The following is an 11,651-nucleotide window of genomic DNA, read 5'->3' on the forward strand; positions in this document are numbered from 1 at the left end:
TGCATTTTGGTTGCTTCGCCGCCGAGCCCGAAATTTTACAGCCAGTCATCGGCGGCCAAGTGGAGCCAACAAACTCCTCGCATCTTTTGCTCGAAGCCATACAAAGGGAGGGCGACTTCAGCACGTTGTTGTTGTGACGTCGTAAGCCAATAGACTGCTTTGTTGACCTATCTGACTGGTGTTCGGCGAACTTCACGGCCAAACTAATCTTTGACGCGAATTATAGGATATACTTGAACGCATACTTCAACCGCGCGCTGCTCAGCGTCGTGTGTCTTGACGCTTTTGTGGACTTGAATCTGTTGGAGAGTATGTCTGAAAGTTTGCAGCACATGCGGGAGGTTAGAATATTATTTCTGCTGAAAAATTTCACTACAGCGCAGTCGGACGAGCTGGAGGAACTTTTCACTTTCTGCGACCAGCAGCAAATGTTGAATGTACTCGCAGTGTTTAGAGATTTTCCGGCAACCGGTCGTTTGAACTCTTTCACTCGTTTTCCGAATTTCACTTTGGAGAGTTATCCGTGGTCTGGGATATGCTATCGGAGTCGTCTTAAGGACTTGCAGGGTTATGAGTTGCGTAGCATGCCGTCACAATCCGAACCGGGATCCATCGTTTATACAGATGCTCTTGGTGAAAAGCGCAGTTCTGGTTATGTTTACCATCTAATTTCCACCTTCGCCGGCAAGTTGAATGCCACACTTACTTATAGGGCACCGCTGAATGTAGGTGCGAGCATCGAAATCTCCATTCTGGCAGACTTAACCAGCAATTATGAATTGGATTTGCCCATTGGCTTACAAATGCCTGTGGAGAACGTTTCGCTTTACGCGTTCTCAGACATTGTGGAGATCAGCAACTGGATGCCAATGCTGCCACGGTCGGGCTATATTGAGCGTTACCAAATCTACAAGTATATCTTTCAAAGCAATACGTTGATAATAGATGTAACGATTTTCATTATCTTCTCATTGCTCTACACGTACATAATCAATGGCCACGAAAGCCATGTACGAAGCGTAAAAGAATTCCCGTATAATGACGTCGTCTTTAATGATAAAATATTTCGTGGGGTTATTGGACTACCGTTTCAATTACGCCGCAAGCGAACTTACAAATTTTATTTCCTATTTTTTTTGATTTTCCTGCAGGGTCTGATATGGAGCACTGTCTACAGTGCACAATTGCATGCCTTTAGCAGTCAACCACCTTCGGGAGAACAAATAAAAAGCTACGCTGATTTAAAAACTCGTGGCATACAAATCGTTCTTCCGCTAGAAGAGTATGAGGTACTTGAGAAATTCATGCCCGAGTCTTTTATGGTGAACTACAGAGATCTTCTGCTCGTTATTCCCGAGTTGCGGAATTTCTACACACTTCGGAAGAGCCTCAACACAGGCTTCGCGTATTCCACACATTCGGAAATGTGGGCGATGGTCGAGCGTCAGCAACGCTACTTCTCTCAACGCCTATTTCGCGTTTCCGAAGAGGTGCAGTTCCATCGCCAAATTTTACTAGCAGTACCCTTGGCTGAGAATAGTGTCTATCGCGCTACATTCAATGAATATTTGCTAGAGATGCAGGCGTACGGTTTCTGGCATCACTGGACTGAAATGAGTTTGTTTGAAATGATCAAGGCGGGAAAGTTGAGCTTGGAGGATTTGACTATACCTCGCCACTATGAGCCTCTATATTTTCAGGATCTCTATTATATTTGGTTGATGTATATTTTTGGCATTGGCATTGGAAGTCTTTGCTTCATGGCAGAAGTTTTAAAGGAAAAGTTTAAGCAAAACAAGAGCTCCAGCAATGGTCAGGGCTATTTTACATTGCTTTGGAAGGAGCTTAAGCATATGTTAGAATAGACATGCAAGAACGATAAACGTTCAATTATTTACATAATTTTGTATCGCTTTTGGTCCTTCACTTAGTCTATACTTAAAAATAAAAAAAAATTGTATAAAGCGATCGATTCGAGCTCAGGCGATGGCTTAAGATTGAAGAATACTAAATAATGAGATATTATTAGTTTATTTCCGCATTTATTTTTTCACTTGTTGTTTGTTCTTTAATTTGAATAAACAAAGTTCGGCAATGAAAACCGCACCGCCTACACTTAAACCACATAACAGTAAATAAAATGGCAATTGGATATCTTGGATGCTGATATTGTGGAATTTTTCCGCGATTTTAGATTCCACCTTCAACAATTGGCCACTTGTTACCATATCTAGGTAAGTCGCTGTACGCCAATGCTCCAAAAGCCCAGTTTCCACGACGCGCAAGGTCATCATATTCAGCGGCTCCATGATGTACGAATTCTCGGCCAAAGGTATGCCCATCATCAATAAGCCAAAAAATTTTAGAGTCGGAGCTAAGCAATACAGTTTTCTCTCAAATGTTTCTTGTTGTGCCTTGAAGATGGACCAAAGTGATTCTGGCATTGAATAGGCATATGCGGTGTCATAATCTCTCCGATGACGTTGAAATGTTCTAGTATCCTCCAATAGTAATATATCCTTGAATGTTCGATTGAAATCAGAGCCAAGTGAGTCTTTCACCGTTGATATTTCCTTGCGATCAAACATTACTTCCAAATTCTGGTCTCGCATGTCGTCGAAAGTCAATATTTCCTGCTTTAGAGGTGGACTGGTGAAGAGGGTTTGAAAATATGCCGTGTACATGTTATTGATGAACAAGCCCAGTAGAAATAGAAACACGTAAAGTGTTTTCAGTGATAGCACTGGGTGTCTTTTTATGATAAACGAGAGACCGAAAATTCCCCGAAAAATATTATCGTTGACCAAAATGTCAGTCCAAATGATGCCATCGGTACTTTTATAGAATTGATGCTTAATAATAGAGTCCAGTACTGAGAAAATAATATTGAGTATTATCAAAATGCCGACCACTTGGGCTGTAACGACTATTGCGTATATTTCGGAGTAATCGAGTGGCCGAGGACAAGGTAGTACAATAAACCAGCCACTCAGTTCCAGCGGATAAGTCAAAAATGAGTAAAAGTCTTTTCCACCATAGGATAGGGGAACCAATGTGATTGCTACGTCCAGCGAACCATTTGTGACAAAATCTAATAGAACCGTTAAATGTAATATTTCTCCTGGAATTACTGGATAGAGGTACTGCAAGGTAATATTGTATTTTTCTGCAAAGGTGAGCAGCAGGAGCCCAACATAGCCGCTCAGGTGCTGTTGGCCGGCCGAATCCACATAAATAAGGCAGCGGGGCACAATTTGTCCCGGTAAGGTAAGGAAATGTTTTCCCTTCAGATCTCTTTGGTGAAGTGGAAAGTAGAACTTGGAGCTATTTAAAAGCTCGTGTCTCCAATGTCCGTTCGGAAATGGATAATAACGATAGAAGTATGACTGCAAATCGCTAAAACCAATAACATTTGTGATATACTGTTCCTCCCAGTAAGCAGTCAAGGCGTCTAGCAGACCCGCTGTAGGTTTAGTTGTTCCAAACAGTAGAATAATACGCGCCTGACGGCTACGGTGCAATTTAGCGGCCAAAACTTTGAGTAGGTCGAGATGTAGACGGTTTGCGGGCAAGCACACAATGGCGATGACGTTGCTATTGAAGCGGTCCTTTAACTTGTCATTCGAAGCACAATCTGTGGAAATGATTAGGGGTACTTGCATTTTCTCTTCTAGTTCACTTACAGAAAAGCAAGGCGTTGTTGCTTCTCCCAACACAAGTATTGTATTAAAAGCGTTCTCTTCATAGACCCTTAGGAGTAAATCCACAAAAGCACCGTTAGGAACCGCATCTTCTGCCAGAGGCCAGAGCTCTGCGTGAGTTCCGCAGTTTGAAAGCTGAAGTGAGACCAAGAGAAGCAGACACAACATATTTAACTGTTGTCTAGACAAGTACTGCTAAGTCTCATGACTCTAAGCTCACATTTAGTTCTACAAATCGCTCGTGCGTGCGCAGAACACAACATGTGCCATTAATAATTATATTAATAATAATAGTAATTAATAATAAGAATTAATGGTAATTAATAATAGAAATCAATGGATTTCTCTCACGGAAGGCTCAGGTGGAAGGCGGATATACAAAAAATGTGTCTTCTTCATCCGAGGAATACCGCTACCAACAAGTATGGTTCATCGGTCGTTGACCATAGATTAGGGAAGTGATAATGAGACATTAATAAGATCAACTACCCCTATAATCATGACACCGGGAAAACGGCTACGCAAAAAAGACTTTGAAATTTTGGTTTTTGAAAAGGATTTGAGTTGCTGATTCACCTGTAAGCACTGTACACACGGCAGAGCACAGTTGGTTTTTCCAGCCTACCCTGTATTTTGCATTCCCACCCACCAGCCTTACATTTTGAGAATGATAAATTTGCTTGCTTGTTCTTAACACATGTTTTATCCCACGCTAAATAAAATATGGAGGGAGAACTATGGCAAGTAAATTAATGAGGAGTTATCATATTATTTAGTTTAAAATTGGCTGTCAATTTAAGATGTGATATTTAAGCCAATAATATGTTTACTGCCAACCTTTTTGACACTTCGTCAAAGTTTTTTTATCTAGACAGAGAGACTTTTTCTTCTTTATAGGCGTAGACACCGCTTACGCGATTATAGCTGAGTTAACAACAGCGCGCCAGTCATTTCATCTTTTCTCAACGTGGCGCCAATTGGAAAATCCTAGCGAAGCTAGGTCCTTCTCCGCCTGGTCTTTCCAATGGAGTGGAGGTCTTCCTCTTCCTCTGCCTCACCCAGCGGATATTGCGTCGAAAACTTTCAGAGCTAGAGTGTTTTCGTCCATTCGGACGACATGGCCTAGCCAGCGTAGCCGCTGCCTTTTAATTCCCTGAACTATGTCAATGTCATCGTAGATCTCATACAGCTCATCGTTCCATCGAATGCGATATTCGCTGTGGCCAACGCGCAAAGGACCATAAATCTTTCGCAGGACCTTTCTTTCGAAAACCCGAAACGTCGACTTATCCGACTCTGTCATCGTTCATGCGTCAGCACCATATAGCAAAACTAACGATTGGAGAATCGGAGAGGTCCTTCTCGATTCTGACGAAGTCCGCTTACATCCCTTTGTGTGGATTGGGCAGAGCACACTTAAATTCCAATCGGAGGGCATGATTTCGTCAGACTGTATTCTAAAAAGAAGCTGATGCAGGCTCCATATTCGCCGCTGTATTTGAATAGCTCGGCCGCCAATCGATCCGCCTCCCCCCTTTGTTCTCCTTCAGGCGGGTAATTTTTATTCGGACTTCTTCATGGTAGGGCACTGGAAGGTCACTCATTGGCTGACGACCACTTTCGCAAATATGAGAGGTGAACTTTCCCGTAAGGAAGCGCGGAATAAGGAACAGTCTCGCGATCTAACTATAGTTGATAACCAGCAGCTATTCTATTTATTACTAACCTCATAGTATATTATTTATAGAGGTATGCTAAAAGTTGAAATTGAAGCCAAATAGTTGAGGGAACTTGATTTGATTTTTAGCGTTTAAGTGATATGTATGTTAATTTTCTTTTGGAGTTCACCGTTTTTATCTAATAAAAATTTAATGAGTTACATGTTCTCTCTTTGATGGCCATAAGTGAAACCTGGTCACCTTAATTACAATAACACTTGTATTGTTTGTTTCCATCGCCAGAAACTCTTCCGTGATATATTAGGTGTCACAAATCATTGCCTCTCGTAATCAATCAAGCCGCGTTTGCCTCCTCATGTTCTGATGACACTCTTAACTGATACTTATGCATTTATTTTCGATGAGATAACATCGTTCACAATATTAATTTCATATTACAACTTTTCTATTAGTTCCTGTAATCCATTAGGAAATTGAAACGAATCGAAGGACAAAAATTGGGCATTGTATAAAACACAGCGAAACAATAAACCTTAAATCAGTCTTATAAGAGCGTTCTCAGAGAGTGTTTTGAAGCGGAAATGTTAACTTCCGGCAATATACTGTTACTTTACAACTTGCCACTGCTAATGGGTTATCCAACTTTGAATTGGAACTCTTCAAATGCCTCAAGTATAAGTTATATTCTGAGGAAAATTGACTTGGAGCGAAAAATTAGCACAGTTATCGTCATGAACGCCTACAACTCCCAGCCTAGCTGCCTCTGTGATGATGATATTAAAATAATTAGCACGAACACGACCGTTAAGCTATTAAATCCGGACAGCTCTGGCTCACCTTCCAAGCGAGCCAGCAGCGAACTGCTTTTAATCCGCTGTCTACCGGAGAGATTTTCTGCTGAGCTTATGGAAGCAATGCTCAGCCTCCTTGAAAATAGGCGAAATGCTCGAATGCTCTTCATTTGGAATGAGGAGTATTCGAATGCAACGAGTAGGATGCGTATACAGTTGCAAAAACAGCAACAACTGCTCTTCGAATATTGCGCTGAAATGCGTTTGCTGAATGTAATCGCCATTTACCGGGACTACTTGAGAGACGGACACTTCTACACGTTCAGCTATTTTCCGGAGTTTCATCTTGAATGTAAAAGGATGGATGAGGATTGCTTCCCAAACCGCATAAGGGACTTAAAAGGCATTGCTTTACGAACTCTGCCCGACCAATTGGAGCCTTGGACTATTGTGTGGCGTGATCGGAACGGTAACATACAGATCAGCGGCTTTTTTACTAAAATCTTGCGTGAGTTTGCTAAACAGAATAACGCCACACTTTCTTATCCATTGCCTGTGGAAACAGATAACTTTATAGAAATAGGAACTTGGGTTCCCCTTTTACAAAATGATACAATTGATGTAGTAAGTGGAATCGTGATTGCGGGCGATGTTAACAACTTTATAGACATAAGCGCAGCTGTGCTGTCAGTGGATTGGACAATTATGTTACCTATGCCGTCACGAATACCCGACAGCGAAATCTTTGTGTTCCTTCTCAATTCAGTGTTGGGCCTATTACTGCTCAGCTTACTCTTTATATTTTCTTCCGTCTTCACCTTTGAGAGTTTGATTTTGCAACGCCGAACGTCAACTGAAAGTTTTCTCTTTTTCCTTTGGACACTCATCAACGTAGTGCTTCGAGGGATAATTGGCCAACCGTCGTACGTTCGAGTAGAACTTTCAGCGAGATTCTTGAAGCGCTTCTTATATATAATTCTATTCTTAAGTGGCATTTTTATGAGTACATTGATATCTGCAAGTCTTCAATCATATCTGACTAGCAGTCTTCGCTATCCGCGTATAAAGAAATTCGCAGAGCTGTACCACTCGGGAATAAAAGTAAAAATAAGCAAATATGAGTATAGCTTGCTTCCCAGATATTTCCCCCCGAAATATCTTAAAGTGTTAGATGATATACTGGACATTGAGCCTTCATTTGAAGAAATCCAACGGCAACAATCAATATTGGATCCACGGTATGCCTTCACAGTACTCAGCCCAATGTTGTCTGTCATGAGCAAGTATCAATCTCACTTGCAGCAACCGCTTTTTTATGTGAATAACGATATATATCTAAGTAAGGGTATACCGATGGCCATACCATTGCAGAAGAATTCAATTTACACGGACGCGCTCAATAATATGATCAATGAAATACAAAGCGTGGGCTTGTTGGACTTATGGACCGCCCAAGAATATGACGATATGGTCGCGGCAAAAAAACTGAACACCACTAATCCAGTAAACGATGTGCGAAGCGAAAGTTTGGACTTGAGCAGCTTCTACTGGCTGTGGTGGTTGTATGGCGTCGGTGTAGGTCTATCGTTTCTGGTGTTCTTTGCTGAACTTTGGTGTTATGGCAGAGCGGTAAAAAAGCATCTGGCTAAGCAGGAAAGCGAATGATCATCAACCGACGGGACAGCCCTTAGGTTGACCAATTTCGGATACCCTTTTCACTAATCTAAGATTAAGAATGTCTTGAACTGTTTCTTTTCAACTATACTATTGACTGCTTTTGATGTGAATCTTTGTTGACAAATAATTGTAATAAAGCTATAAGAAATTGACTAATCGAACTTATTAGGGTAAGGCTAAAGATAAGAAGAGTCGTGGTACCACTTGGACTAAACACGATACTGTCTCCTAAATCCACATGAGACATTTGTTATAGGGATAATTCGGCTGTGAGAAGTTGCCTTGAGAAGATCTCTGCATGACCCCTTTTCAAACACAGATGTGGTTCGTACAACAAGGTTACACAAGAAAAAATATTTTGAGTTTTTTTCCGAATTTTTATCTTAAATTCGTGCTGTAGAAGTAGTAATTTATTATAAAAGAGTTTCCATGAAGTTTATTTTTTTATTTTTTTTAGCATTTTATTATATTTTCTCAATGAAATTTTGATCTATTACGGATAATTAGAGCTAGGCACATATTTATAATTGCGTCGAATATATTTATGGGGACGGTGCGGAGGCGAGCATAATTAAATTGCATTCCCTTTTTTCGCCCGCCGTCTAACCGCTCTTTTTCTTGACATCTTCTGCTCTTTAGGCGCCACTTTTATTGTTCTTTTGATATACCCATTCAAATTCCATAGAGCCACAACAACCAGTAAGAGTCCTCCAAATCTAGTTTTGCATTTCGCACACCCTCCATCCGATTTCTTCGCCCCTATCATATCCTCATGCACCTGCCTTTTCCAAAGGTCAGTCAGTCCGACCGAATGTAATCGGTTTATCATTAGATTGAAAGCTTCTTTGTAAATCGAGTGTCTCTGCAGCGGCATAACCAGCGGCTATCCTTTAGTTAAATAAAGTTTTTTGCTCACATAAAAAAGAGGTTGTTTCAAATAGGTCTGATATCTAGCCAAGACATCCCATAGATTACTAAACATTGTATAACCGTAACGGGTATCTAAATATGTACGCTGCCTTTGCAGTTTCTCCAGCGTCGAAGAAATAAACTTTTTTTTACTATGTTCAGGTTGCCTTTACTCACATATAAATCGAGAGCCATGTATGCCATCTTGACTTGTTTTGATAGTTATATCGGACTTTAGGAATTCTTCGAAAGTGTTGATTCGGGGATACCGAACGGGTGTCAGCCACTATGTCAATTGAGTTATTTTGCAATAAAAACATCAGTTCTTCTAACTAATTAACCAATCTATAAGCAATATAACAATCGATACATCCATGTCGGCAGACTTAACCGCCCTTGTGCCAGCCACTATGTCAATTGAGTTATTTTGCAATAAAAACATCAGTTCTTCTAACGAGGGAGCCCTTTCTGGCTTGACTGCCATGGGGTAGCTAACCGTGTCATTACTTCGTTTAGCGAACCCTTTTACAAATCTCGTCAAAAAGCCGCCGATCTGTATGTCACCATTACGATCTTATCACACAAGGCTCCATAGCTCTAACTGATCGGGAGCTATTCGTATGGCGACACCTTCTAAGTCCTTTATCCGGGTTGGAAAGCAATCCTCATCCATTCTTTCCCGTTGACGATGAAACTCCGGGAAATAGCTGAATGTGCAGAAGTGTCCGTCTTTCAAGTAGTCCCGGTAAATAGCGATTACATTCAGCAAACGCATTTCAGCGCAATATACAGCTGTATGCTATTGAGATCCGATATGAACAATTTCTTCGAAACTTACATTATTGCCTTCCAAATTTATATCTCAAAAATTGAGGGACTTGTTCGGCTGTATATAAACAGGTGAACATGACCAAATCGACTCATCTCATCACGCTGATTATGTGGAAATATATTTTATAGGGTTTCCGACGTTAAGGCATTTTGACTTACACTTTTCATTCCCAATGGAGTTAAATCACAACTATAAGAGTCCAGATTATACAGACATACACTGCCGGAGGTTTAAAAAATTTGTTCGAAATATTTCCAAACTTGTCCACAGGCCATCAGTTGTGAATACCATTTTCAAAAGGAGTTTTCATCTAGAGAGTATCCGTTGGTTTTGCCCAAATTTAAGCTCTCCTTTAAATAAATTAACACACATACATTTAATCATCTTAGTTCTTGCGGGGTGTTCTCCTTTGTCTACACTCCTTTGATTAATGACGCACATACTGGAAAGCTTGTTTAAATTATAGTTTACCGTAACCGTACCGTATCATCAATATACACATCAAGATATGCGCTATAATTCCTCGTATGTGAGGCTCAGGTGTACTTTTAGGTAAACCTCATTTACCGTAATTTATTTACAGTAATTAATATTTTTATTAGTTACATACATATGTGCTTGTATGTGTCCAGATCTGTTTCGAATCCGAGGCAAAAGAGTTACTTCAAACATTCCTAAAAAAATCGAGAAAGTTAACGGTCTTCCATCTAATCCGGTGAAAAGAAATAATTGGAAAGAAAACAGCGAATTTCGTTTCATCTCTTTGATCGGCTGAAAACGGGTTCTACGGAGGGGCAATTTAAGTTTGGGGAACAAGAAAAAATCATACAGAGCCAAATCTGATGAATACGGTTCACCGATGGTGTTCACTATGTTTTTGGCATAAAATTCCGTCACAATCGTGGCTCGATGCCATGATGTATTATAATCGTGTTAAGTCCATGGAGTGTTTTCCAACGGTATTCGACGAATGTTCTCAGGCAATCGCCTCAATACGGCCAATAGAACTCTTTATTGACCATCTGTTCCTACGGAGAATGTGGATTTGAAATTCGCACGATCAAGCATGTCCAAAGAGATCTGTTTAGGTACTTTTTTTTGAAAAAATTCAGCGTTATTGGGACGAGTCGAGCAAGAATGCGTTTCATATCCAAAATATTCACCAAACTCATTCAAACGGACGCGTGAAAGATGTCGAGCTCTCTTGCCATCTCTCTAGCACTTGCCTGACGATTTTCAAGCACCATATCCTTAATTTTTTTTAATATTTTCATGAGCTCTCGACCGTCTTTCAAGGCTTTGTACCACTCGTAGGCTTGTGTTTTTAATAAAACTTTAACACCGCAGTCTTTTCCAACATTCCAACGATTCTGCACATGAAATTTGATTAGAAATACAATATTTGAGACAAATTCTTTGTTAGATATCGCATCTTTTTTAACTATCATTTACCCGGGGAATTTAAATTACGATTTCCTTTAACTTTTTTGTCACAATGTATATAAAGTGTTAAGAGAACATCTCCAACACTATTTCGTCTCTAAACTTAAGATAAATATAGCTCTTTCAAGTCGGCATATATTTCAGTTTTACTGAAATAATGTTCTTCTGCTTTACTTTAATTGGTAACGCCAGTACATCTTGCTTTCAGTATTATTGGGGCCGGTGTATGTAGTAAATATCCAGACAATTGTTTTTTAATAATTTCTAATCCATTCGATGTGGGTGTGGTTTCTTTTACGTGTGCCCTCAACTAATAATATGTTATTACTAACTAGTTCGATGCGATAAAATCTTTGGACTTCTTGCGGCTAACTGACTAGAATTTGAGTCAGCCGAATCAATACTCAACTAATTTAACGTTAATGTGCAGATGATGGTTAAGAGCTTTGCAATCGAGTTTTGTGCTATTCAGTAGAAAGATTGTATCCAAATGTGGTGCACAAGCAAAATACTGTGAATACTTGTGGCTCTCTTTCATAAAGCCAACGCACGTCTAATAATAGGAGAAGATGAAAATGTGAGCTTCGCTAATTTCTCTAAGCTCATTGACAAAATTCGC

General features: G+C 40.1%; 2 protein-coding genes across 2 annotated transcripts; one reads left to right on the forward strand and one right to left on the reverse strand.

Annotated features, from left to right (window-relative positions):
• Positions 1 to 311: 311 nt before the first annotated feature.
• On the forward strand, positions 312 to 1,865 carry LOC120772993. The gene is made up of 2 exons (XM_040101906.1): positions 312 to 1,010; positions 1,152 to 1,865. The coding sequence occupies exons 1-2, from the start codon at positions 312 to 314 to the stop codon at positions 1,863 to 1,865; spliced, it is 1,413 nt and encodes a 470-aa protein (XP_039957840.1).
• A 177-nt stretch (positions 1,866 to 2,042) lies between these two features.
• On the reverse strand, positions 2,043 to 3,662 carry LOC120773000. The gene has a single exon (XM_040101917.1). The coding sequence runs from the start codon at positions 3,660 to 3,662 to the stop codon at positions 2,043 to 2,045; it is 1,620 nt and encodes a 539-aa protein (XP_039957851.1).
• Positions 3,663 to 11,651: the final 7,989 nt, after the last annotated feature.

Source organism: Bactrocera tryoni, chromosome 3, assembly GCF_016617805.1.
Source record: "Bactrocera tryoni isolate S06 chromosome 3, CSIRO_BtryS06_freeze2, whole genome shotgun sequence".
NCBI classification, from domain to species: Eukaryota; Metazoa; Arthropoda; class Insecta; order Diptera; family Tephritidae; genus Bactrocera; species Bactrocera tryoni.

Excerpts from the sequence above, each read along its gene's own strand:
- LOC120772993 (XM_040101906.1), top strand. The coding sequence starts at position 312 with ATGTCTGAAAGTTTGCAGCACATGCGGGAGGTTAGAATATTATTTCTG. Across the intron at positions 1,011-1,151 it reads TCAATGGCCACGAAAGCCAT|GGTCTGATATGGAGCACTGT; the intron begins GTACGAAGCGTA and ends ATTTTCCTGCAG.
- LOC120773000 (XM_040101917.1), bottom strand. The coding sequence starts at position 3,662 with ATGCAAGTACCCCTAATCATTTCCACAGATTGTGCTTCGAATGACAAG.